Consider the following 27,780-nt stretch of genomic DNA (forward strand, 5'->3'; position numbering starts at 1 on the left):
GAGCCACACATCTTCCTCTCCACACCTGGAAAGATGACAGATGACACACACTCCAAGGAGAAAAGCTTGAGTGCAGTATTCACACAGATAGCGAATGGAAACTAGCACTGAGGGAGACAAGGACAGCATGCACACAATGGACAGACAGAGGGAAGAGGAGGGGCTGGATCTCCTGGAGGATGAAGATCCAGATCCAGACAAGAAAGAGCCAGATCCAAACACTGCATCATTTTGTGCCATAAAACTGTCGACATGCCTCTTAATAGAGGGATTACAGCATTAAATCATTAAAGTGCTTTGTAATAATAAAAAAAAAAAAACATTACTACCTCTGTGTTTCCCGCTGCAGTCCAATCAGAGTACCCACACACAGGGACATGAAACTCGAGTGCGGCAGTCGCCTCATAACTCATGCTGCATTAGAGCCGGACCCCTGCGTTTAGCACTGCCTGGGTCTATGATTTCATTACAGATGCTTGATTCAATACTAAGAAGTCGGATGACTTCAGGTCAATTACTCAATGACAGCACTGCAAGCAACACCATCAATCACCTACAACTAACCTTCATCTCCTCAGTGTGCTGCAGCTCAACCTGTCCTGTTCTCTGTAACAGCACACCCCGAGTGCCTTTACCCCCGTTTGTGCTGGGCTCGCCTGAGACTGTACGTAACGCTCACTCCAGCCTGAAGCATTACCGTCCAAATGCACAGCTGTGAAAACAATCATTTCACATTTATTTCCCTTTTCTACGGGCTTAAAATCATATTGTCCTCGGGCTTTGCTTGTAGGCCTGCTATACCGTGTATTCACATGAGAAGGCTTGAGTGAGCTGCCCTCTCACGTGTGGCAGGGTACACTGACAAAGAAAGAAATCAGACTGCCGGCTTAGGATTCTCTTCTGGCAGCCCGAGGTCACCTGCTGCTTAGAAGTTCACCATCTTAGTTTAGCATGCTAAAATGAGCTAATTAGCACAGGTGAGTACAGGTGAGGCTGGTGGGAATTTCATTGGTTTTGCAGATGTTTGGTCTTTAACTAAAGGATTTGACAAACTGAGATTAGGACCTGATGATGGTGCTAGAAGGAAAGTTGAGAGATCACAAGTGTTGTTACAGCTTGAGGGGGGGCATGTCTGAACCAAAAAGTCAAAAATCAGGTGATCACCAAAGTCAGTCGCCCTGATCCTCTGGGGACTTCTGTATAAAATTTCGTTAACTCATTGCTTGCAGTCGTTGAGATATTTCAGTATGACCCGCAGTCATGACTGAGTGAATGGCCTTGAACTGCAAGAGCCTCTGCAGCCTGAAACTGAGCCCTATGGTCACTTGCCCAGATTACTGAGCCATTACTACAGCTTAACTAGGAGAAGGAAGGGGAACCAAACTCACTTCAAAGGGATGGATGTGAGCTGGTTGTAAACTGAAGCATTCTCTGTATAGTACTGAAAAATGTTTTCGTGTGCATGGTAGGCTGTGTTCTGTATCCCTACAGTTTGCCTCTGATCTCTAAGGAGGACAGTGGACAGAAGGTAGCCCATGTCAAGGTCAAGGCAGACGACACAAGGCAACAAAAGCTCAAAGAGCTGAAGAGGATGTGGAGGAAGAGGCCGCATATGTGGAGGAAGGAGCAAAAGACCTTGGGTTTACATAAATGGCCATTGTGGATCTGAGGATTTGCAGACACACAGTAATTCTAATAAAAGTGCACATACAGAACTGAATGTGAATGATGAGGGGTACGTTCAAGGCCTTGCCACCCCAGACAGCTCATCTGTCGTTCGCAGAGATAAGAGGGGGATTCAGGCAGGACGGGTCCAGGGTGTGAGGCAGACTGCTTTTGTCTGAAGGCCGAGAATTCAAGATTGAAATCTGTGAGTAACTGCTTTGAATGAAATGACAAGCCGCAATGCAAAACTGTATATTCAAGGATTTGCTTGCAGTCATTTTCCCCGCAGGTTCATAGATATGTGGAAGTTCAGGACTGACACTGCTCATTTTCTATGACAGTTATTTAGTTAGATTGAAATGTCTTTTCTCGTGTGTGCATGGTTCAGTATATGACTGAATTAGATACAAGAATGTAGTTTCTAGCGTTGTCATGCTTTAAATTGCATGTGTGTTGCCAAAATAGAAAAGTCAACATAGAAGCTCTGTTATAATCCTCACATGCCTAATCCTTCTGTTATAATGAAATCAAATGCAAAGGGCCTTCGATTTTATTTTCTAGTTGACATGCAATTACTATTTAAATAAAAATGTGCATGTTCAATTTAAATGAGCTAATTAAAATTTGCATACAGAGGACCATTTTCATTTTCAGATTTTGTACATTGTTTGGCCTAATTGAACACAATGCAAATGCATTTAATTTCATTGAATTTAAAATATGTGTTGATGTTAAAAAATAAAATATGTTTTTGATTTAATTTTGGCACTCACTATTTGTATCACATATCCTGCACATACATATGGCAAATTCAATTTCAAATGCATTGAATTATTTTCATATAGTATTGTCAGTCCTAGATGTGCATAGCATACAAAAAATCATGTCTTCCTTTGTGGAAGAGGATACTTTGTATATAAATAGTCAGATTTCCACCATCTGTAATTTATTCCCACACAAAGAGCTGTTTAACCTGTTTTTTCTTTCTCGCTCAGTCTGCCTTTGTGCCTCCTTACAACCCAAGAGAGAAAGAATACCATCTGAAACAGTGCAGTTGCTGTTTTTGATGTTCTGATAGGGATGGATTTTTGCTGCAACTTAAACCCAAAATATAAAAACACAGGTCATTTGTCAAAGTACGGTAACTGTGTCCAAAATCCAAAGTCTGTTCTGTTCCCACAATGCTATTTTTGGTCGCGATTTGGATGCAGACTGTCCCAGAAAGTCACGTTCTGACTGCAGTCTGTGGGGATTTTGAACTTCTCCATGCAGCTAATTACAGTCATGGCTATGCTCTTATGCTCCGCGTCTATGAGGAACAGATGGACATCGGGTTTGACAGTCTGACTCTGTGACGTTACTGCGCCAGCAAAGGATCTGGTCAGGCTGTGTGTCCCAGAATTCAGAAATTATGAGAAGTTAGTATCATTTTAAAAACAGGAGGGTGGCTGAACGGATCATAAACTGGGTTTGGCCTGAAGACAGCAGCGTACAATACAACTGCATAGTGCTGACAGATGGTCTATGAAGCTGGGATGTCTGCAGTACCAGGCTGTGAACTGGCAGCTGCCCAGGGTGTGTGAATGCTAACTATACAGTATCTCCAAACACTGGAGACAGTGAAAAACACAGGAAAATGCTGACGTGTTGATATTAAAGTTATACAATATGATAATAATTTGTCAAGATTGTGTGTTTAGAGCATTCAAAGTACACTGTTTTTCAGAGTTGAGTGGAATTTTAGACAGAAAATCAAAATTAAAATTATGGTGCATCTTCAAACCAACAACACCAGTTTGTCATATTAGTATTTATGAAGTAGAAGGAACTCAAATTGAAACTTTGACTTGGGTTTTCCTGTGACGAAGGCCACAGTGTATGAGAGTTAATGAAGGTAAATACTGCCATCTAGGGGAAACACATAGCTATTACACATTTTAGGAGCTTTATTGAAGTGGTCAAAGCATAACCTATTATTCTGCATGCTGCATGTGTTCTTAGTCCAGTATTGACATAAGAATATTCATAAATGTTGTGTGTCACGAAGTCTGATGAACTTGCATCTACATGCAGAGTCTAATCACGTTCTCTAGTAGCTGTGCAGCTATTTAGTGTCGTGCTACCGGACGACCAAGTTGAAAAGCTTGTGACGAGACAGATTTGCAGCAGCAGAGGCAGAGATGACCTGACTTTTAGTCTCTAGCATGGGTCAAAACTCTGGATCCCACATTTCCTGTCATGCTACGACAAAAAGACATTGTCTGTCATTCGACCCTTCCTGCCTGATCAGTCTTGTAAACACCATACACTGTTTGTAGCACAGGCTCCCTGTTAAACATGAAAAGTCTCAAGCTCTCTGATAACATCATCACGGTTATTGACAGACTTGACAAACCTTCTCCAGAGCTACAGAGGACATTATACAACAGTTGTCACATGCTCTATAGCAGCCATGTCCAAACTATTCCATAAAGGGCCGTGTGGCTGCAGGTTTTCGTTCCAACCAAGGAGGAGCACACCAGGCTGGAATCAATTAATCAGCTGATCTCAGTCTTCAGCTGATAACTAATGATCCCTTGATGTTGATTGGTTGGCCTGGTGTGCTCCTCCTTGGTTGGAACAAAAACCTGCAGCCACACGGCCCTTTATGGAATAGTTTGGACATGCCTGCTCTATAGGATGCGTGTGTTTAAAATTGGTGGGAGTCTAGAAACTAGAGGAAACCTCACACCACAGTCATGCTTTAATGGAGAATCTGAACAAACTAATGTTTAAAACTAATGACATATAATATCACATAAAACATATTATATCATATGTTCTGCTTAATCAAGATCTACAATGAGAATATATATTTTCTATGATTGCTGTATTTTTAAATCTCTCATGGTGGCATCCCTTGCTATGCCCCAACCTGCAAGGGGAAGCAACATGACACCAGATGCATTCGGTAAAATGAGGTTATCTATTAACGAGGCGCAAACCAGCTCTTATTTTGTGATGTGCAACTATGTTGTGCATCTCACTCTCACTCTCTGTAGTTTTTACAATAAGTCACATTTGTAGTGATTTCCAGAAATCACATGTGTCATGACTCAAACTGTGATTTTCATACCACAGAGCTTTTTGTCAGATGTTCTGAATTGGTCTCCTCGCTCTCACAGCAGCCATTTTTACTTGTCATAGCATGAAAAGCACATGGTACTAATAACATCAGCGATGGCTCTCTTCCATTCAAGTGCACTAGGCTATGTAAGTGAGCCATTTTGGTCCTGACGCTGACACACCGGATGGAATGCAGCCATGATTAACATTATTAGTTACACCTGTGGGTGATGTGTTTAAGTGCCTGCCCTGAGAAAGGCCTGCGCCATGTCAGATATCACTCGTTCATTCATCCCCTGGCTGTGGTGGAAGATGTATTTACTGACCTTTACTTAAATAAAAGCAGCAATACCACAATGTAAAAGTAAAGAAGTACAGAAGGAAATTCTTTTCAGTAAAGTACACTGTAAATAAGTTCAGAAGAAGTAAAACGTAGTCATAAAATTAGTAGTAAATGTGCTGGTTAGGCGGAAAAAAAGTCCTCATCAGTGTCAGTGTTTCATTATGTATTATAAGACTGAATTTGAATCACTGATGCATTGATGCGTAAGCAGCATTTAAATGTCGCAGGGGCCACTTTTAACTACTTGTCATGTCATCGGGTGGTTTCATGTTTTATAAACTGAATTATAAGTGGCTGCTGCTAATGTGCATGGGGGGGTGTAAAAGTGTGAAAGCGGAAGTTCTCAAAGTACAAATATCTCCGAATTTGACTTAAGTACAGTACTTGAGTAAATAGCTACATTCAACTGCTGCTCGCTACTCCCTGCATAGATAACACTAAACATGTGTAGGGAGTTAAAAAGTGAGATTGTGCAAAACGTTTTGCAGGATTTGAGAGACAGATGAGGACACTTTTCTTTTCTTTGGTGTAACAACTGCAGTCAGTCCACAGGCATGTCCTGTCCTCTCTTCAACGCTGCCAAATGTGACATTATACACATCAAGTCTAAGTGATGATAATTACTGACCCATTATCACCGTCCAGGTGATCATCCACTTACGTACTTAACATAATCACAAATCCAAAGCAAATGCCAACACAGGGCTCTATCCACCTCTGAGTCAGTACACCAATTTAAGACGGAAATTATTTGGGGTGCAGCCTAGAATAACATTTTCATTTAATTTGCCCATTGAAAGAATAATATGCTTGTTCAACTTCTTGAGCTGTAGTTCTTGGACGTTTTGCAGAGGCCACAGCTCTCTTGCCAGTTTCAGCACAGCCTGGGTCTGCATTCCTCTGCAGCAGCACGACTGCCACATCTTAGCTCGAGACGCAGCTTTGTCCGATTCTGACCTCCACAGAAACGCATCTGAACACCTGAGGGCCAGATGTATGGAAGCGACCTTTAGAAAATGGAGCTGCGTGCTGTGCTCACACACTGGCATCAGTGTGTGTGCCCAGATGAAGTACATTAATGTTAAAATAGTGTTCAAACAAATAAAAGTTATTTTATATGGTTGCACTTCTGGTAAGTGTTCTTAAAGCTTGTGGAGAAGGTGGACTGTGCCAAGCAGTGAACAAAGTCTTTCTTTGTGGTTTCTTCGTATGTTTTCCTGCCCAGAAGTCGGGGTGTGGGCATTGTATAGTTAGAAATAATCACTTAGCTGAGCTTCATGCTCATGGAGTGTGAACTTTCCACATTTGTCCTCCTGAGGACCACAAACCGAGCTGGTTGCCGGTGGTCATCCTGGCACCCTCACATACCCAACCCAATACATACTCCAACCCACTGAGGGACCATGTTGTTGGCAAAAAACAGGACCAACTTTGACTTTACAAGTACACAAACACAGCTCCAAGAGGACAATAAACATGGTCAGTTCTGCGAGCCACAAAAAGAAGCCAAGATAAACAAGACTGTTTAAAAGAAAGCGACAAACTATGTGTTCAACAGACGGAAAACTGAAGTGTCAGAGACAGATAATGACTCTGTTTACCTGACATGGTTCCGTGGTTTGGTGGTTGCAATTGAAGAACACAATCATTTAGATTTAAAAGGAGTATGACTGTATGAACTGTCGAGTTACAGTTTTTATTTTTATTTTAAAGGATAATGGCACACACAGTTAGCCCTGTATGAAGTGCGCAGAGGATAAACAATGAGGAGGATAGGGAGGATATATAAATTGCAGAGAGAAATGCTGGTGCTAGAGATGAAGAGGATGCTGATGATAGGACAAGGACAAGAGGTGTCATTAATACAGACCTGAAAGTAGTGAGGGCAGAAGGATTTGCAAAAAAAAAAGTGTGTGTAGCTGATGATAACCAGCTGAAAGCACTGAAGGAGAGTGGGCTTATGAGGTGCAGAGAGAGAGAGAGAGAGAGAGAGAGAGAGAGATCGGATGTGGATGGGAGGGGGAAAGAAAACGGTGTCCTGAGGGCAGATGGAGGAAGAGGACATAAGTGATGAAGAAGGTGCACAGTCCAATGTTGGGTTAAGTTGCAGATGCACAACAAAGAAAGGGAAGAAATGTGACAGCGGGGCACCCTGGGTGCTAACAGGCAGAGATACGGTTGTAGGAGTTACATGCAACTAACGCTGTGAGAGTGATCAGGCCACCATGCGGCTCTGGAGAATGATCATTGTTGGCCTCATCTACTGCTGCATCAGGACAGGTGTCACGCGACATCGGCCTAAAGGTAAGACTTGAACTGAAGCTCGATATTTTAATGCAGTTTGTGTAAGTACCCGTGGGAGAAGGAAGTTTTCATTTGGTATTAACATGTTTATTCACAGGGCAAACAGTACTGCTAATGTTGTTCATTGTTAATGTTGATCTTAATGTAGCTGTAACAGTTTGATGGTGGATTATGCCAATAAAGGGTCAACTGCTTTTTGTGCTCTATTTTCTACGTTTTATTTTTACTTTTTGCATGTGAGCCTGGGCTACAGGAGGATTTATGACAACATAACATTCAGGCAATTACGTGTTCTGTGTTATTAGATTAGTCTTGGCCGTATCGAGTCTCCCTTGGTTTAGCTGTTCTGTAATAATAAACCAGAAAAAACAGTTAGCCTCATCTATTCATTTTCTTTCCCAACTCTGGGGTTTTTACTGAAAACAAATGAATAAAATAATGAGCAAGCGCAGCTCTGTAAGAGGAATGACCTCATTATGTGTCTTGGAGAGGAGAGGATGAGACTGAGCTCACACATTTAACTGCGGTCCTCTTCCATGCATGAAAGCTGCTCTGTCTTCAGGAGCCCGTCTTGCTAAGAGCAGTGCCTAAATTTAGTAGAGCAGAATACAATACAGCACAGTATGAACAATACAGTAGAAAATAAGTGCGGTCTCACACACACATTTGCAGGTGAAATGCTGCACATTTTAATTCTCTTCACTTTTATGCTCATCTGGCTGTGACAGTAGGTTCAGATCTGCACCTGTTTCTAATATGAGAAACAATGGGAGGGTCCGAAAATGATCCGAGAGAGGAAACTCATATTCCTCAAGTCAATGAAAAGCATACTGCTGAGCTATTCAGCTCTGCCCTGGTCAGGGAATTACTTTTGTCTGATCAGGTGGAATGTTTTGTAAAGTCACAGACACTCATTGTCCTATCTGTCACTGATTTAACACCAAAGACTTGAACTGAACTTTAAATGCACTGAGGGCTGCAGTACAGTTAAATTTTTTGTTTGTTTTTTTTTTGTTTTTTTGCTATGGACACTTCTCCACTGACAGGAAATACAAGCAGCAGTGAAAAGCACTTCATCAAAAGAAGCTGGAGTCATCAGGAGCACATATTTGGCCTCTGTCCTCTCATACAGAGTTCAGCTGGTAAACATATGAGCTATGTGTGTGACGGCTCTCAAATATAAACACACTGCAGTGCCTTTCAGTGAATCTGATTCCTTGATGGGTAAACAAAAACGGTGAAATGGTTGGTAAAATGAGTATTTCATCAGTGTGTTTTATGGAAATATAGATTTATTAAATTGTGGCATTTTGGGAGAGGAGAGACTTGTGTGGAATATTTTATCTGCAGAAGTCTATTAAATGCCATCATCTTGTTGCACTTGTTGAGCCTGACATAAATAAGTGAATGGCCAGGAGAGACAGAGTTGGCATTTAGCTAATTGGCTTAAGCATTAAATGGACTTCTTAACTGTGTTTCCAAACTTCTCTCTTGGTTTATGCTACACTGTATGAGCTGGTCGCAGCATCTTTGCTCCAGACAAGACCGAGACAAACCGGTTCAGGTTGAAGGTTGTGATTAAATAGATGACATCAAACAACACAGTCGAGTTCAGTAACTAACAGCATCAGTCACCATCTCCAGCTCTGCCTGACAGGATGGCTATCTGTGTGCATTCATGTCTGCACGATGCCCTCGTTTTTCTTTTTTTCCTTCCATCTGTTCTCGGTTTCATCTACCCATCACTGCTACCTGCAGCTTATCCTTTACATATGAATTTTAAACTGTCTGAACCAGCCAGCAGGTAATGTTGGCGGTACCAGACAGTAAGTGGAAACAGTGGTCCCATCTTTCTTTACTTTTAAGCCATAATCCATCAAGTTCAATGGTGCATCCCTTGACTTTGTCTCTTGTGACATGAGTAGGTCAAATTTTTTCACTTTTCCAGTGCTAATCATCAAAACGTCAGCGTTGTTTGATTCCTTTGCTGCATGTTGTCCCCTCTCTTCCCCCTTTCCTGTCTGTCTTCAGCTGCACTGTCCAACTAAAAGGCCCCAAAAAAAGGTTAGCGCTGTCATTTTGAGCTTTGAGCTGCAAGCACCGCGGTGCAGCCGCACAGTGCCACTGTCAAGGCTGCAGATTCTTGTTATTAATCATCTCGTCAAGAGTTTTTGGCAGATTTGGTTGGAGGAAACATGAGCAGAGGGAGAGGAACACATCTGCTTTTGTACAATTATTAGACTTTTTAAGTAATGTCCCTGCAAAGTATTCATGGATTGTCTACCCAAATGCATCATGGTTATACTCTTTCCTGCTCAAATCTTAAACAAGTAGGGGGAAGGGTTTTCGCCTGTGAGTTTTTCTTTGACCGCACAAGATTTGTTGTGGTTAACAACCTGCTCTAAATCATGAGTCTAAGGAAATGAGGCCCGAATTCCAAGCCAGTCCACTGCATGTCGAAGTCATCTGGAGCCTGTTGTACAATCTGCGTGTTACTCCGCCTTTGATTCTTCTGCTGCCTTTGAAGGTTGAGGTCACGTCTCAGTGCCTGCGGACAGACTTTTGTGTGCATGTCATAGATGAACTGCAGTGTATGTCCAGGCTATATGAGCCAGGCTATCACATGTGCCAGCGTGTCAGCATGTTAGTAAAATGTGCATTTCGTGGTACCCGACAGTTTATGGTTTGTTATTGATTGTCACAGGGATTTCCACCTTAACAGATTTAAGGAGCCTTTTGGTTCCACAGCAGTAAATCTCAAGACAAGAATGTGATGAAATATGAAAGGTTTGCAAAGGAAGCTGCTTTTCTACCACCCCTCACTCCCACTGTCTGTCTCTCTTTACGCCCCCCAGCCCTGTTCCCAGCTGCAAGCAGAACAAAAAGGGGGACAGCAACTGGGGTGAACCCCACCTTCCACAACTCCTTTGATGATGTTCATCTATTATTTGAGGTGAGACAAACAAATCCATAAATAAGTGTTTTAAGTGTGAAACAGGCAAATACGCCTAAATTAAAAACACTGATAATGTCTTCTCCATCTTTTGACCTACTAGATCCTGCTGGCTGGTATACATTTTGAGGCCAGTGGAGGGTTTTTAGTGCAAGATGCTGAGCTGGCTTCCCTCCGCAAGACAAGAAACCTGCAAGTTATCTGTGAGGAGATCATTCCCAGGAAGCCAACGGACATATTTAGGCTCACCTCTGCCCTTTCAAATCAAATTGGTCACATGCATCAGGACGACTTTGAGCGCACCCTGTTGACCCTGGTATACACCGCCCAGCGGATGGTTAATTCCACCACTGAACACCAACAAGATGTGTGGGAAGAGTCTTTTGTTAGTTTGTACAGAGCCATCAAGCAGGATCTGACAAGAACAAATTAAAGAGATACTGGTGCTGCCACACAATGTTGGACTTTACTGTGCATTGAGGAAACATTGCATCTTACATGCTGGCAGGCTATAAGGAGCCTGAGAGAAAATTCCTGTCAGAAACTGCCACAAATAGGTAAAGTGCATGGACTGATAATGACACAATTACTAAAATGTTGAGCAATATACAGCAGAGTTAATTCAAACATGAGGAACTACTACATTGGATGAATGTGGCAATAAACATCATGGATGTACTTACATTCACATGTCTTTTCAATGTTTGTTCTCTAGCACCTGGTTGTGATCACAAGATTCAAGAGTGATAAGATCAAACAATACAATTTCAAGCTTTAAACCAAAGAAATGTTGTTTATATTGAACAGTGTATTATCTGTCAAAACGTCAGATTACTGTACAAAAAGGGCTAACTGTATGCACCAAGAGATTATATATATATATATCATTTTTAATTTACAAAATACTAAATACTAATTCACAAAGTTCTAAAACCTAGAGCTGCAGATGTCACTCGTGTGAAATACTTTGCACCATGCTGTTACAGTACAGTGTGTTCGACAAAAGAGAGGTGGTCCAAACTGAGCTGCCTGCGATGGTTTGTGGAAAGTCTTTAGAACGGCATGCTGGCCTGAGTGCACCACTCACAGAGCGACTCCGATAATGATCTGCGAAGGCTCTGGATGTCCCGGTGGCTGCTTAGGCTCCGAGCCATTAGCATCTGCCCCGCATCCGTTCGGCGATCTGGGCTCACCGGGAGGGCAGAAAGGTATGTACCGCAGCCAGGAGGAAGAGGACCAGTAAGAGGTGATGCCAAAAGGCAGGTTATAGACTTCTCCGCTCTCCAGTGTGTCGCTGGAGTCATCCTCGTGAGCCTTGTTCCAGGCCAGGATGCCTCGTTCATGCTTTGATCCTGTTGGACACGTGTTAAATGTGTGAAATCATGCTATTGAGGCCGACTGAAGGAATGAGCTCACTGACTCTGCCTTCGTGTTCTTTTCTGACTTGGCTTGCCCGTTTGTTTTTCACAAAGCTTGGCAAGGCTGTAAAATGTTCCATGAGCATTTTTATTCTTAGATAGTCTGAGAATAAGGACTTTCAAAAGCCCACCAAAAAACAAAACAAAATGAAAAACAAATCCTGTTGCTGTCAGGCCACAAGTACGTAAAAAGAGCAAACATTCTTGTTCTGTCGTCTACTGTTGGTGTTTAACTATCAAGTGATGACTCTCGCCTATCTGCTGAATCTCTAACCCTAACCCTATTTTGATAGCCAATATCTCCCTGTTGTGACCTTATTTCTTAATCTTACCCACCAAGTGATTAATCATGTCCCTGGCACTGACTATCTATGGACTGTCCCTTACGTTGTTGTGACCATCACCTGACCCTCAGCAGCCAGTCAATTACAGTCACTTGATGGAGGTTGAGCTTTGGAATAAATGAGGTTTATTCCCTTCAGTATTTTGCCCTATGCTGGCTCCTCACTTGACATTTCCGCTGGGTCTCTGGCCTAAATTGCCATGGTTACATATGGCATATTTTTCCAAAGTGATTTTGCTGTTAGCAGGATGACAATATGATGAGTTGATATAGATGAGATTAATTTAAACACAGTAATACTAATGATATAAATAAATTAATAATATAATTGAATGGAAAGATACCTGGAATCGTGTTGTCCAAGATGAAGCCAAGGAAACCTCCTACAAACATGCTGGTTGTCAGAAGCACCAGCAGCACCTGGTCCAGTTCAACCACACCTGAACGCAATGTAATGAAATTAGCTTAACCTCTGTTAAAATAATTCAGTAAAATCTGATGCTTTTTATGAAAAGGATCATATAGTGACATTTAATTCATGCACCTGTGGCAATAGCTTCTTGGTGCTTTAATATCCAGTTAGGAATGACCAGACCGGAGAACATGGAGAAGCCAAAAACGAAGATGTTTCGAGATGAATTCATATCTGCATACTGACGATGTGAGGGGACGAAACACAGGAGAAATATTACTAATGTTTTCATGCAACATTAAGGTCAATGTGAACAATTCTGCCAAAACGTGTACCTGCAGATTAGAAACGCCTGCTGCAGAGATGACGCCAAACATAACCATGAACATCCCTCCTATCACGGGTGATGGGATTGTGGTGAATACAGCGCCCACCTTACCAAACACACCCATGACAACCATCAAGACTCCACTGGATACTATCACCATGCGACTGCCAACCTGCAAAAAGGAAAAAAGTAGAACTGAAACATCAATATATCTATAAACGAAAAACAAAAAAAAGCACATGCTTAGTGTCTACAAATGTGTCAGTCTGAGAAATAACTTGCAGATTAACTTCTTCTCAGCCTATACACAAAGGCTCATCTTACCTTTGTGATACCGAGAGCTCCGACATTCTCGCTGTATGAAGTGGTACCATTTCCTGTACCCCAAGCTCCAGCTAGCAGACAGCCCAGTCCCTCAATGCCAATACCCCTGTTGATAGCATGTTTAGGGGGAGGTGGAGCCCCAGACAGCCTGGCACAAGCATGGTAGTCCCCTACAGACTCTATCATGGAGGAAATCACGCCAGCCAAGATGCCAACCACCCCCGCCAGGCTCACAGTCGGCATCCCCCACTGACCTAAGTTTGGATTCAAACAAAAGGGAACAGAGAATGACCTGCAATAGCTTTTTCCATTCACTTTGTCATTGGTAAAAACTCCCTTCAGATCATAGCTTGGCAGCCTCTTACCTGGATATGGGAAAGTGAACCAGGGAGCTTGGTTCATAATGTCTCCCTTCAGATCAGTGCGAGCCATGTAACCATACTGCTCCGGATCAGCGGGAAGCACGTTGTAGATTGTCAGAATGTAGCAGATGAGCCAGGACAAAGTGATTCCAAGCAGAACCTAAGTGGTCGAGCCAAAACGCACCGTTATTCCATAAAGCTCGATACCAGAGACAATTACTGGCAAACAAGGAAGCTGTGTGATGCATACAGGGAGAATCTGAAAGATGTAGACTCGGGAAATGTGCAGCTGTTTATCCTTGCTGTACATAGGCAAGGGCACGGGTATGTGACGAAGGTACTGTGAGAACAGGGTGATCAGTGCTGTGGTCCTGTGTGAGACGGGGACAAAGACAATAATTCACAGTATGAAACAGAGTTAGGACTGTCTAGCTCTAACCAGTGTAAATCAAAGCAGCGAAACTAAGCAGGTGTTTTGGCAATTAACCTTCAGTAGGCTTTCTAACTCATTTTTATCGATGTCCAAAAGTGACTAAAACTGATTACATCAGACACTTAGTCAAAGTCTAAAAAACGTAAGATAATTTTTGCCAATAGACTCTAAATAGACTGCTAATTTCTGCATAATTCCAAACCCCCGAAAAGACACTTTTTAGGAGTTTTACCCACATGGCAGCGATGCCCCAGTGGTAGCCAGCGCTGGTACCAGCTGAGTCAAACAGGGACAGTCCAATGAGAGAAATGGTTGGGGCGATGGTGAGAGGTCCGATGAAGCGCATGAAGAGGCCGATGAGGCCGGAGAAACCGACAAACATCTGGAAGAGTGAGCCCACCATGATGGACCCCTGCAGCTGAAGACAGAAGGACGATGACAGTCAAAATGTGGCAGCACTCTTACACATCAGTTATTATCTTTAAAAAAGGAAATATCATTGTCACATTTTTTTACCATATGTAAATTACACCTTGGCTTAGACAAATGTACATATTAAGGCTGCTGGAGTCTGGGTTTCTGAATATGAAGACCACATTTCCTATAAAATGTGTTATTGCTACTGGTGACTGGTGGTCTGCTGAGGAGGGCCAGTCTTCTTTCATCTTTCTGGAGGAACAGTGTTCACTCCTTTGCTACCAAAATTCTGATTTAAGTGGTGCTGTCAAATTTCCTCATTATCCACCTTCAGCAGTACGCCACCTGTATCTTCATCGTCATCATCTGTGCAGAGGTAGTGCTCAATGACTCAATGAGGCGTTTCACTCTTATTATTGTGAATGTTCTGACTACATGTGAGCCATCCACCTCTGACAGAGAAAAATCAATCTGTGCGTCACAAATGCTTGATTTAAGATCCATCGTTCCAACTCCTCCACCATAAAATCACATAGCTGCACAACCACGACAGACGTGGCTGCATTGCAAATGTTTTACAGCACGAGAACATGGGTTCAAGCTAGCATGAAACATGCACACATAATATTACCGTTACACAGCGATCGAACAATGGCTGCTTTTGTTCTGATTGAGCAATGAGCATTTGGCCCAGTCCAGGACTGACATGACTGCTAATTTCATCATTTTGCATGGGGAAACTGTTTAAAGTCCTAACACAGCACTGTCACACAGAATGCTTGACATACTCCCAGCACGGGTAAAAGTCAGTCTGCATGCACACTGTAGGAGTATCATCACATCTCCTTGAATGAGGATCATCCCATGAGCTGCAAATGTTATACTCGTTAATACAGTCAAATACACAATAACAGAAACTAACACGGTATTGCTACTTGCACTTTTAGCATAGATACCTACGCCATGCTTACTCCACCCTATCCCTGACTACTGTGAGCATCGAGCCCCCTTTTTCAAACAGTTGAACTACCTTGGAGCAACATGAGAGCAATAAATAACCTTTCCATCATGCAGACACAGACCTGACGAATGTTTCCTACGACTTCTTGAAAATATTCAGTATATAGCTCTGTAATGGCTAGATGCTCCACTATGTTCACCAGCTAGTTGCTGCTGTTGCCGTTCAGGTACGCTGGATAACCCCTGAGAGGAGTGAATGTGACTTTTTATATCAGATTTTCATGTGACTTCTACACATGAACAACACATTCAGGCGTCAAACTGGAGAACGGCCAGTCTTGCTTCAGCTGTCAACCAAAGCGAGCTGTGAAATACCTGTCGGCTTACTTACTGCTCTCATTCGACTCTGCCACACTTCTATGAACTCTGGGGAGGAGGTGTTGACCAGGCTGGCATTTTGGGTCCAAGCAGGGCACGTCCACTCTGGCATGGACAGCATTGCCATGGAAGGTGCCAACAATGTGAATGTACCACCCTGGAGAATGGGCAGCCTGGAAATAAAGATGTCAAGTGGTGGGTAAAAAAGAGAGCAAGGAGCCCGACAGATGTGAGGTCAGGAGAGGAGCATCTCAAGACACGTCAAACATCATCAGATACCCGCATGTCAGATGTTCTGCAAGATAGCTTTGGCTGAGCACTTACCACCATAGTACTGAAGAAAATCAATAAAAAGGTTGCATTTGCCTGACAAAGTCCACCTCAAGAGTCTCTATCTGTATTTACACTCCCTGTTTCCGTCACTTGGAACCCCGAATTAGTGACTCACTCTCTTCACGTCATGTGAGGAGAGTGAGTCACTAATCAGACCAACAGATGTACTAGAGGTGAGCTGAGTAAAAGTCATCTGCCATGTAATGATCGTCATTAGGCTGCTCACGTCACTGTCAACAGTTCACGTCAGATTGTAACAGGCACAGGCACACTCTCGTAGTAAGTCAGAAAAGTCCGAAGAAAAACATGGAAAGTGAATTCTTTGTGGAAAACACAAATAATTAGCCTTGTTTTCGTTTGGCCTCTCTGGAACAGTGTGCCGTTGCGCTCGCAGCTGACCTCCAGGTATGTGGAAAGAGACAAGAAAGCATCAGTGGTGCTAAGTCAGGGGAATGAGGATTTAGCAAGAGCCAGATTCCAAACATAATAAGATGGAAATTCCTTCCCTAATCCCACTGTGACACCAATATTCAGCCCGACTGAGTCTGCGCAAACGGAGAAAAGTTCAGAGCAACAAAACATGGTTCAAGTTTGCGGGTCTGCTAAACAAAATCAGCCATGACATCATTTCTGTGTATGTGTGTGTGTGTGTGTGTGTGTGTCGCCGCACACAGGGGGTACTGCACATTGAGTAGCATTAACAGTGAGGAGTGCCGCTTGTCTGTTCTGGCATCTGCAGCAAGTTTTAACTCTACTGCATCAACTCGCATCATATTGTTGCACGTTATGTTGTTTCTCATCACATCATGTTCTGTCACATTGAAGGATATTGCATTGTGCCGGATATGAATGTATCTTGTTGCATTTTACTGCATCACATCAGGTATTTGGTAACAAAATAGAAAAGACTAACAAATACAGTGAGGTCTCAGTATGGAGTTCATTCTCTTACCCTTTTTTCCCTCGACATACCTGAGCATTTGAAAGCATCTTAACATAAAAGCTCTACTTTCCCTCTGATAATCCCTTCGATGAAAGCTGTGCCCACTAACGCGGTAGAATATTCTATTGTTCGTGGTTGCGGCTGCACACTGGCTTTGGCAGGCCTCACAGTTCAAAAGAGGTTAAGAAGGAAAGCTGAGAGGATGTTTTGTTCTGCCTGTTCAATCAGAAGGAGCAACGTAGTTAATTCCACTCTAATGAACCCTGCTGTGCTGCTGCACTTCTCATCTTATCTTCTTATCTTATCCAGTAAATGAATGTGAACCATCCTGAGGTTAGAAAAAGTCATCTGCCGGCTGCATTGTCTACAACATGCATCATTCCAGCATCCTACAAACATATTCCTGCTCATGAACCACTTCTCCTTTACTTCCTTACCTGATGCCAAAGGTAACTTGCAGCAGTGTGCAAATGCCAGAGACAAAGAAGATGGTGCTGATGAGCTGGCTTTGTGTGAGGCCGTCGTGCTGCAGGCACAGCCCCTGAGACAAGATTAACGGGATGGCGATGATGCCTCCAAATGCGGTCAAACAGTGCTGAGAGAGCAAAGGGAAATATCAAGAGGCACATTTAGGTTATAATCACCGGGACATTAAGAGGCTAATCCATCATCCAAACGTCAGCTGATCTTTACATGTCCGCAGCACATTTCACAATCAGGCCTGCATTAATATCACCAAGTCCGACCAGCCATGACATGTGATGTCAGCCGTGTCAAACAGAAGCTTTCATGTGGCACCGTGGTCGTGTTTGCATTGTTATATAACAACAGAAACTACATGCTCTTAATCAGGAAATGAATGGAGACTCATTGTCAAACATGACCTTAAAACCCCTTTGCTGACGTACCTGGATGCCGAGGAGGATGCACAGGTACCAGGGAGGTACATCTGTCACACAATACGCTAGCTTGCCGCTATCTCCCTCCACGGACGTGTCCAGTACTTCTCCATGTTTTGCGTCCGGTAGATCACAAAAGCGGCCTTCAAGCTTCAATTAGTCGGACAGAGCAGACAGAGGTCAGTTAAAGATTCGTATGACACGATGGCACAACACCAGTGTGCTTAAACATGTTTAAACGCTCGTTCAGCCAGCCGTAAACCTGACAATTCCTAGTGAGGGAATGCGGTTCAATGCTTATCAGATCATGACTCTCTGTCAGCCATAAAAAATAAATGATTTGCTTTAAAAACTAATTTCCTTTCATCACATTCAAGAAATCAGAGGATGTTAGGACGACGACAACAACAGTGTTCCCTGTGACACTCATCAGTTCTACATGACAAATACTGCTTTGTCAAGTTTACTTCTATATCTTCTTCTACATTTACATATCATTCAAGAGTTGGACTGAAAACACAATAAAATAGCTTCTGCTTCTGTTTCTCTGGCTGAGCAGCGTGCCACTTATCTGTTCAATAATGCAATTTTAAGCATGGAGCAACAAGAATGTAAACAAGTAGATTTGTATGTATCCATGACGCTACTTTGCAAGCTCTTCTATTGGTGTCAATTATTAACTGACCTTAATGTCTACAAGGTTTCTAGCAAGGTACTAAAAGACAGTCACAGTGATGACCACAGGAGAGATAAATCACTAATGTACGTATACATTCAATCAGATTGTGTTCACATTCACATAGTTTAAAACACTGGGTTTTTTCTGTGTTCATTGGTAGAAATTCTGGAATGAAGTAGCCAACTAACTGGTCAAACTAGGTTAGTCAGAAACAATCACAGTATGCAACGTTCTCAAAATATTTCCTTCCAGAAAAGCAAATCAAAGTTAAACTTACTGCAAATGCATAGTTGTCAAGACCATTACTTTCCTTTTCTGGAGCCATGTCAGCTTCAGCCTACAGGCTCAGGTGGTGTTCTTCTGAGGCCGCAGACAAAACAGAGAGGTGAAACGGCATGAATGAGAGGGGAGGGAGCACATCAAGAGAGGACTGGAGAGTGGAACAGAGAAGGGAGAGAGCTGGGAGGGGGGTTCTGGGTGGGGTGGGGTGGGATGGGAGGGTTGGTGGGCTGGTTCAGACATGAGACTGCGGTGCTTGTTGATTGAATGAGTCCCACCAGCAGCTCATGTGAACCCAATTACAAACAGTAACAGCAGCTGACCGTCCAGAGACTTGCAGGCAGGAGATACCCGTTCAGACAGGCTGCGCCATTTTTTCTGCCTGTCTCTGTCTCTCTCAGACACTGTCTCTTTGCTATCTCTTGATCTCACAGCAAGAGAACTTTAAGAAGAGCATAAAAAGGCATAATTCCTTCAGAGTCGTGTGTAGGTTCCTTTAGTCAGGGGAGGAGATCAGTTAAGGCAGCACTGTTTGCTCTGTCCTGTTTAAGACACAGTCAAGTCAAAGTTCTGCAGTCAGAGGCACTGAGTGGTTGAAATCCAGTCTTCAGGCCAGAGCTCAGTTATGTCTTGCCTGCTTTCCTTCTAATTTTAACCCCAAATACTTGTTTTAGGTTTTGGGGCAAACCGGCGTAACTATCACATGCTGCCGAACTATCACATGGTACAGAGCTGTTATTGATGATGGCTTAGCTCGATGTTTAGCTGTTAACTTTATTTACTAATTTACCGTACATCTTACATTGAATTAGATTATTAGTTTAAGCGTTTGATAGCAGCCCACATCTACTTAATTAAGAAGATAGCGTCCGTAATATGGCAGCGGAGGAAGCTCGGAGTCTCGCAGAGTTGGCAGCCATGTGTGGGTGTTTTTTCACTTTCTCTGTCATGGGATTATTTATCTCTATTCATTTCGTAGTCAGGATCCAGGTTACAAACTGGCAGCTGTATGACAGCAGGAGGAAGAAAAAGCAAGCAGTAAGTTATTTAGGAACAAAGCTCATCAAAGGGACGCCACTGCAGGATATTCTCAGTGTTTTAATACTTTCTTGCATTTAAAGTGCATACATTACACAACTATCAGGCTCTTTTTCCTGTGGAGGCTCCCGTCCTTCAACGTGTCACAGGTGTTTTATGATTCTGTGGTGGCCAGCTGTATTTTCTGTGCTGCTGGGGCAGGAGCCCGAGGGTGGCCGACACCAACAGGCTCAATAAACTGATGCGGAAGGCCGGCTCTGTCCTGGGGTGGAGCAGAAAGGGGATGCTGTCAAAACTCCTCTCCATCATGGACGATGTCTCCCACCCTCTACGCGGCGTCCTGGTCAGCCAGAGGAGCACATTCAGCCAGTGACCAAGTGCTCCACAGAACGCCACAGGAGGTTCCTCCTTCCAGCAGCCATTCATCTAAATAACTCCTCCCCTTTCTGCTGAAGTACAACTCTCACCTTCCATTACTATTCTCAGCATTATTTTTTATTGTGCATTTTTCAACACTGCTCTTAAAATTAATTAACACTTTATTTACCTTTTTCATATTTGCATTACCCTTGGCACATTCACATTTGAATTTGCACATTTTACTATTATTATTATATATATATTGTTTGTTTTTTGTGTGCACTATGTTACCTTTATAGTAGTTTGTAACTTCTTAACTTTTGTTTTGTTTTGTTTTTTGTTTTTTTTTACCTTTTTAAGTATTTTATCCATCTTTTTAACTGTGTGTTGACCAATGTGTACTGCAACTAAGCAAATAGTTTAAAACCAAAGTACACAAGATCACCAAAGTTATTACAAGTTCATCCTTTGGGGGTCATGACGTGTGTGTGCAATATGTCAGTGCAATCCAATTAATGGGTGTTTCACTCAAAACCACATATGCCAACCTCATGGTGGCGCTAGAAGAAAAGTCGACTGGGGACGATGAATGTCCACACAAAGCTTCGTGGCAACCCATCTAAAAGTCAAGATATTTCAGTCTGGACTACAGTGATGGACCAACCAGCCAACCAACCTCGCTATCCACACAGCCATGCTAGCATAGCTGCACAACAGCATATAGGTCCTTCATTCTGTAGGAAACTGAAACTAGTATAGTTATCCTGGAACATGAGCTTATTTAATGCTCAGAATTAGAGCTTGAAAAAAATGCACCAAGTAGACGAGTCGAAGGAAATTGAGCTCACATGAAACTTGCACAGCACAGTGATAAGCAGCTGGGACGTCATGAGGTCTTCTGCTCTGTGTGCATGTGACTGCCTGCAACATACACTGTAAGGATCCTTCACATGTCAGGCAGCGAGGAAGGATATTGGCACCAGTATTCTTTTGAATGACTTTGTGAGGGCTGAGTTAAAGCGAGAATCATATTATAAATGATGTGGGTGTTAAATATCAGCCATGGTATTAAATACACTTCAGCCTGACGACCAGTGGTCATGTGCTGATTAAAGCATGCTAATGAACGCTCTGCATCATCTTTAAAGCATAGCCAAAGCTCTTAATTTCTTTCTCGCTGCTCGGAACACAACATATTGTCGATCGGGTCATTCAGACCAGAGTTTCCGCATCAGAGGCACATGATCACATTAAGCCGCTGAGACAGTGTACTCTTTAAACGTGTGTGTGAGAGGCCGTTCCATAATCAAATTGGGCGAGGGGTAGTGTGCAATTAATCCCCATCGGAAAGGGAGTCTTTCACAGAATAATGTTTTGCACATGTTGGAATTAAAAGGAGAGAATGGATATTGTATTATTAAAACAACATACAACATAAAACATACCAACTTATTATGTTCTGAGAAGTGTATTTTGTCATAAGATAGATCATTTTTTAATTTATGATAAGCAAAAACGTCAGACCCTCAATATGGACTGCCTAAAGAACCAGTGTGAGCTTACAGGTGCAGTATTCTCTCAGTGATCAACTGGAGGAATGTGAAATGCTATTCCTGTCCGTGAGTATTCAACACCCAACAGATCAAGTTTAACTATAGGCACTATGCAGTGGTACAAATATTATGGTTTCACTGAAACAGCAGCAAAAATAGTCGAACAAAACAATGAAGTCGTTATCCTCCATGCTCCAAAGTCCCGAGGAGAGCCAACCTGGAGGACTGTAGCATGATTCATAAAAACTGCTTTGCCTCTCAGAATGTGGTTTCATCTCACTCAGAGTCCCACTGCATCCCGTGACTCTTCTAATTAGGATACGAGTGCAGCTTTGAGTGCATTTGAATAATCACTAAAGCTTTTCTGAATAAAATGTGTCTTTTTCAGCACACGGTATCGAGCAACGTGTATGTTTCTGGTCATGAATTCGCTGTAAGCTTCCCTTTGAATGGAGTCTATTGTTTGCTCTTCTTCATCAGGTACAATTCCACACTCCACATGATGGATTACCTACAGAGCATGAGAGACACGCAAGTGACTGGAAGGGTAGAGAACTGCACCACCTACAGGGTTTCACGTTCATGCCGCAAACCACACTGGATCAGAGAGTGAAAATCAGCTGTTTTTTTCAAGGAATGACTACATTACACCGACAGCTATCTGTGCAGCGTGTGGAAAATAAAAGAAACCTTTAATTTTTATTTCCATGTTTGAAAATGTACGATTGCTGGTGAATAGGGATTCAATTTTAAGAGATGTACTCAAAAGATTAATCCTGCATTTGTCACATTCTTATGGTCAGAGACTCAAAAATGAGTGCAATGAAGGGTCAACACCACTAGATGGAGCCATACTAAACACATAAGCCATCATCTATTATCTTGTGTTCCCAGTGTGTCTGAAAGGTGAACTGAAGTGTGAGGGAGCATTCTGAGGCCATGGTGATAAAGGTCAGCCTTCCAGTAAATCTTGTGATAAGAAAGAGAAGAAAATTCAAATGTGTTTTATTGTGAAATTATCTATGCGTTAAACTAGGGAACTAATGAGATTTGTCTGAGCTTGGCCCCCACAATACAAGAACTGGTTTTAATGCTGGTTGCATTGAAGGCGATAAAACCTCACTGTAAATGTAACAACTCAATTCTCTTAAATGGTGTGTGTGAAGGAGCAATAAGGGCAGAGAATAAAGTGAGTATACACTGACTCGTTTACAGTGAGTGTGCCATAAATTAAAAGTTCTTTAGGGACACTCAAAGAAAAAACTTTGACATCAGCCGATGCTAACTGAACAGTTTGTATGTCTGCCAGTTGCTCCTCCCTAATAATGATCATGTGATACAGGTCACACGCAGGTTGGCAGGAGAGGGAGGACAACCTCACCTTCATTACCTGTGAGAGTAGAGTGCAACAAGTACACCAGAGCAGAAGAAACGTCACCCCACGGGAGTTTTCTCAGCCTGAAATGTGTGCGTAAGAGGAGTTTGGGATATTTTGTGTCTTTGTTATAAAAAGACATCTGATGGCAAAGGTGCTGATGGCGGGGGATAAACTGCTGGACATGCAGAACACAGGAAATACAGAGCAAGAGTCCTGCATGGATGAAGAAAGAGACTCCAAACCAGGCAAAAAATTATCCCATTCGATTGAAGAAATACTGAGGAGGCCCACATGTGTGAGAAGAGAGAAAGGAGTTCATCGTAACTGGTCTGTTATCAAGGAGAACACCAGAATATCTCACCAGCTCTCATGTGCAGGTATGTTTTTGCTTTGCTCATAGTTATCATTAAACTATTACAAAAAAAAATGTACCTGTTAATGTTGGATGTTTGTCTCTGCTAATAGAAACTGCACAAATCAGACAGGCTGAAAAGTCTCCAAAAGCCTCCACAGACTGCATGAGTGAGTACCGGTATTTCTAAAACAGAAGAATAACTCACTGTGACAGCCCCGTGTTTATGCGGACGTTTAAACGATGCTGATGAGGAAGAGGTCAGTCACAATCATTTGTTGATAGGTCAGAGGAAGAAGAGGCAAACGAGGGTGACCTTCACACCGTTCCAGGTGCAGGAGCTGGAGAAAGTCTTCCAGCAGAGTCACTACCCGGACGTCAACGCCAGAGACCAGCTAGCCTACCGCCTGCACCTCACTGAGGGCCGAATACAGGTAGGACACACGCACAATTAACCGCTGGTCTGAGAGCATCTGTTTGACATTCACTGTCTGCGACTGTTGAAATGAGCGAGTGCGTGCGCTGGTGCCCATGAGGGACATTTTTTGTTTGTTTGGTTTTACCAAGAACCATTATTGCAATATCCAATATCCATGCTACAATATTGAGCATACCTGTATTAAAATGAGAAAACATTTTATAATAGTGACATTAATCTGGATCTCTCTTTGTAAAAGTCAAACTATGGTTACTAACAATTCCATGAATCTTTACAGTCTTACCAAAAGACTGTTTAATCATCAGTGGAACACTATTGTCTTTGGACAGCTGCATCATTTGTTGAGTGTTACACACTAAAAACCACTGGGTCATAACGGACCCAGTCTGGTCGATACAGCACCAGTGCAGTAATGGGGGCACTTCACCCAGCAGTCATGGGTAGAATGCTTCTCAAGGCAAAGACTCCAGTGTTATATTTAATTATTTTCACAAGCTAAAATATGCTGCTGTGTTACTGATCATTAATAACGTGCTTTGCAATTTTGCTCGTGTTACCTGCTCATTGTTAACATTACACAACAGTAAATGTTTGACAGGTGAAACTTGGGCTTGCTGCGTTTAATAATGTGTCAATATAAGCAGCATTTTTTGTTGTTGTTGTTGTTGTTGATGAGGAGTGACACGAACACTGGTTCAAAACAAACCCACTGGCTCGTCAACCTAACCCACTGCCACGTCTGTGCTCTTCGACTCAAACTGGGGGAATATTTAACCCACTGATTTTTAGTGGACAGGACGATTTGTCCACAGAGGAAAGTGACAACGATAGAAGCCTTTCTTTACTTTGCATGTGGCTAAATTCTGAGTTTATGTTATTTTACAAAAATGTATTTCTCGTGTTGCTTGTACTTCAGATTTGGTTCCAGAACCGCAGGGCCAAATGGAGGAAGGCTGAAACGCTGAAGGATATAGAACTGATGACTAAACAGTCGGCCGGTCAACCCCAGCTTTATTATGAGGTAACAGAGGACTATTCAGAGCTGTCAGTTGAAGCAGCAGTTATTATGATATACACAGTTATAACAACAGAATACATTTTAAAAGAAGAAGGAAGCAAAATAATAAAAACTGTTTCAAAAAGTAAAAACAGTGGTAATGGATATATACATAATATGCTGTGTGTGTGTGTGTGTGTGTGTGTGTGTGTGTGTGTGTGTGTGTGTGTGTGCACAGTATATAAAACAGCAACAACAGCACTAATCATCATTGTCATCTTAATCATTCTAATCCTCTAAGATCCAGACCAGTAGTGTCCATAATCATATGCTCACTTAATTCAAATCAATAAATAACATTGACATGCTGTGATGCAACAAGACACAAAATCAGTCTTTTCACAACTACAACAATATGATTTGATAGTGGGGAATTGACTGAGGCGGGTATCTAATCACAGGTGATCATACTGCACGGCCATCACAGGTTAAACGTGTGGTTGCTTTGTTGTTCCTCTGAGATAACTTCTCATCAGCGTTCACTCTCCCAGCTCTTACAGAAGCCCCCGCTGCAGCCAGTGTGCTGGCTGCCATGCTGCTTACCTAAACCCCTTCAATCAAGGCTGTTCCTCAGAGGGACATCAACACCCGCCGTGCTGACCAGCACACATTCCCTAGATCACAGGACCGATCACCGTATTTTGACCCGCTGGGGACACACAGATAGCACCTTCAGTATTCTTAGAAACGATGATACGATTGTGAACATGGTACAAAGATCATAATGAGTTTCTGGTGATCCACAAAACCGCTTCAGACTTTAATCTGTAAGATATAATAACTGTTTAATTGATGTGTGCACTTTAATTGTCACAATATGTTGTATATACTGCGTTTATTTTACCTGAAATAAAGTTTGCATGTTAACAACTGGACATTTTTTCATTTATCAGTGAAGCTCTCATTCAAAGCTGATATCCTGGGGTTCCCTAGTAGCTAAAAGGCCAAATAAGCAATCTTCAGATGATAATTAGAATAATCATCTTGGCTGACTAATGGAAGCATTCAGCCGGCTGTCTTTGTGATGAGTCTGCACTGGTGTATTTGTACAGATCAAGGTTTGAGGACACTCAGTACTGCTGCATATTTCCAGGTAGAGAGCTGTGTTTGTGCTGCTATCGCGCAGGACTGCATTTAGATTTTTTCATGACACCACACTTCCTTGTCTCAGATAAGATACAGCGCCGCCATAAACTGTTTGACTTTCTGACAGCCTGCCCTTATCTTAATTTGGCCTCGTAAGTCGGGGTTATTGGCAGGTCAGCGGGGGAATTTGGAGAACTTGTTGAATATGCTGAAAGGGGAAATACTAGATGAAGGTGGAGACAAATTCTGTACAGCAGTGCTGGAGACACATGTGAATAATTGTGACTTAAATTTAATAAAAGGTGTGAAAAAAGTGTATGTTAATGACTTTATTCGTGTGTTTTGGTTAACGACATTACAATAGCTACTGTAAATGTACTGTAACAAAAGAAACACTCGTACTGTAGCTGTCTCTGCTGCCTCCATTCACCTTCAAACCTGCCTCTCATGACTGAAATATTCGATATGATCCAACAGTGACGTGAAGCGCTCACATCCCCTCCTTCTAAGAAGTGTTACAGAGGCCGTTTTTCAAGTAATTGTCAATTATAAGAAAGATAACGCATTGCCTTCGCTATCAACATCCATAGCTGATTAAATTTAACAAGCCTGAGAGTGCGGTTCAACTTTTCACCCCAGCCATATCTTCTTTTATTGCTTCTATTTGCAGTACGGTACTTTGTCTTGCTCCCGGCTGCAGGGGCTGGGCTCGTTGTATGAGAAGCGTGCTGATGACAGGACAGTGAAACAATGAGCATCTCACTGAGCTGCAGTAATATGAACTCAGGTTGAAGATTCAGAGGAATCTGCGATCTGGTCTGCAGAATAAATAAGTGAGTTTCAAGATGTTGCTGTATGATTGGTATGATGTCTATTTGTAGTGGTCAGTAATGCATTTACAGATTTTACTAATTAGAATAATGATAATACAATAAAACATAAGTATATGCATTGTATTCATACAGCCTCATCAGCTTGGTTTGCTTTGAATACTGTTATCTTCAATCAAAAACTGAAACAAGTTGTGATCACAGCATTGACATATCACCACCTTTGTGTTTTGTTTATGTTTGTTATATTGACAGGACAATGCACATTAACATTAGCACTTGGTTCCATCATGTAGATTTGGGCATGCGAGCCGGTTTTCATCTGCCGTTCCTCTGACGTGGTGCTCTTGTTGGGAAACTGTTGCTTTTAACACATCCAACAGTTACGGATCAACATTATTAATCATGTGGAGTCGTGTTTTTGGTCACCTGACGGATGCAAGTCCAGTATTCATTCTCTTTTAGCTCTGCTTTTGGTCTCCACTAACTTCTGAGGGACACCTCTGGCTGATTAGCTGTTATGCTCACCAGCTGGCTTTGTCTGCCTGCCCTTTGGTGCTGAGCAAGTAGTGTGCAGTGGTCTTTTTCTCTGAAACCTGCTGCCTGCTGCAGCTGGAAGCGTTGCTATGTGAGCAGTGGGAGTGAACTACAGTAAATTTGGAGGCTGGACAGCGAAACAATGAGCTGAAACTCGCTGTGAAACTCCATGAGGCTGAAGGAGCTGCAGGATCAGCTGATACTTCTCTGCAGGTGCAGGGGCATTGCTTTCACACTGTTTTCACATGTCCATTTGATACATTGTCATTGTA

The 27,780-nt window shown here is 42.5% G+C and overlaps 3 protein-coding genes across 3 annotated transcripts in view; 2 read left to right on the plus strand and 1 right to left on the minus strand.

The window, feature by feature from the left end:
• The first annotated feature begins 7,201 nt into the window (after positions 1-7,201).
• On the plus strand, positions 7,202-10,992 carry LOC121608500 (protein FAM180A-like). Its single transcript, XM_041939802.1, has 3 exons — positions 7,202-7,417; positions 10,273-10,370; positions 10,474-10,992. The coding sequence occupies exons 1-3, from the start codon at positions 7,339-7,341 to the stop codon at positions 10,801-10,803; spliced, it is 507 nt and encodes a 168-aa protein (XP_041795736.1). The 5' UTR covers positions 7,202-7,338; the 3' UTR covers positions 10,804-10,992.
• Positions 10,993-11,453: 461 nt separating this feature from the next.
• On the minus strand, positions 11,454-18,924 carry zgc:110789 (Xan_ur_permease domain-containing protein). Its single transcript, XM_041939516.1, has 12 exons — positions 18,877-18,924; positions 17,930-18,070; positions 17,459-17,616; positions 15,759-15,918; positions 14,227-14,408; positions 13,808-13,928; positions 13,561-13,717; positions 13,196-13,449; positions 12,879-13,043; positions 12,676-12,784; positions 12,476-12,571; positions 11,454-11,722 (listed from the first exon to the last, which is right to left on the minus strand). Exons 1-12 carry the CDS (start codon positions 18,922-18,924, stop codon positions 11,454-11,456), a joined length of 1,860 nt encoding a protein of 619 aa, XP_041795450.1.
• Positions 18,925-19,754: 830 nt separating this feature from the next.
• The window catches only part of bicd1a (bicaudal D homolog 1a), a 41,192-nt gene continuing 33,166 nt past the window's right edge, over positions 19,755-27,780 (plus strand). The window contains exon 1 of the mRNA XM_041939365.1: positions 19,755-19,776. Within this exon, the coding sequence (XP_041795299.1) occupies positions 19,755-19,776 (22 nt within the window). The remainder of the gene's footprint in view (positions 19,777-27,780) is intronic.

Source organism: Chelmon rostratus, chromosome 6 (assembly GCF_017976325.1).
Source record: "Chelmon rostratus isolate fCheRos1 chromosome 6, fCheRos1.pri, whole genome shotgun sequence".
NCBI classification, from domain to species: Eukaryota; Metazoa; Chordata; class Actinopteri; order Chaetodontiformes; family Chaetodontidae; genus Chelmon; species Chelmon rostratus.

Coding starts and splice junctions, on each gene's coding strand:
- LOC121608500 (XM_041939802.1), top strand. CDS start 7,339: ATGCGGCTCTGGAGAATGATCATTGTTGGCCTCATCTACTGCTGCATC. Junction 7,418..10,272: donor CACGCGACATCGGCCTAAAG/GTAAGACTTGAA, acceptor TACGCCCCCCAG/CCCTGTTCCCAGCTGCAAGC. Junction 10,371..10,473: donor ATGTTCATCTATTATTTGAG/GTGAGACAAACA, acceptor TTGACCTACTAG/ATCCTGCTGGCTGGTATACA.
- zgc:110789 (XM_041939516.1), bottom strand. CDS start 18,924: ATGGCTCCAGAAAAGGAAAGTAATGGTCTTGACAACTATGCATTTGCA. Junction 18,071..18,876: donor TTGACAACTATGCATTTGCA/GTAAGTTTAACT, acceptor GACTAATTGAAG/CTTGAAGGCCGCTTTTGTGA. Junction 15,919..17,458: donor CAAGTTACCTTTGGCATCAG/GTAAGGAAGTAA, acceptor CTTTATTTCCAG/GCTGCCCATTCTCCAGGGTG.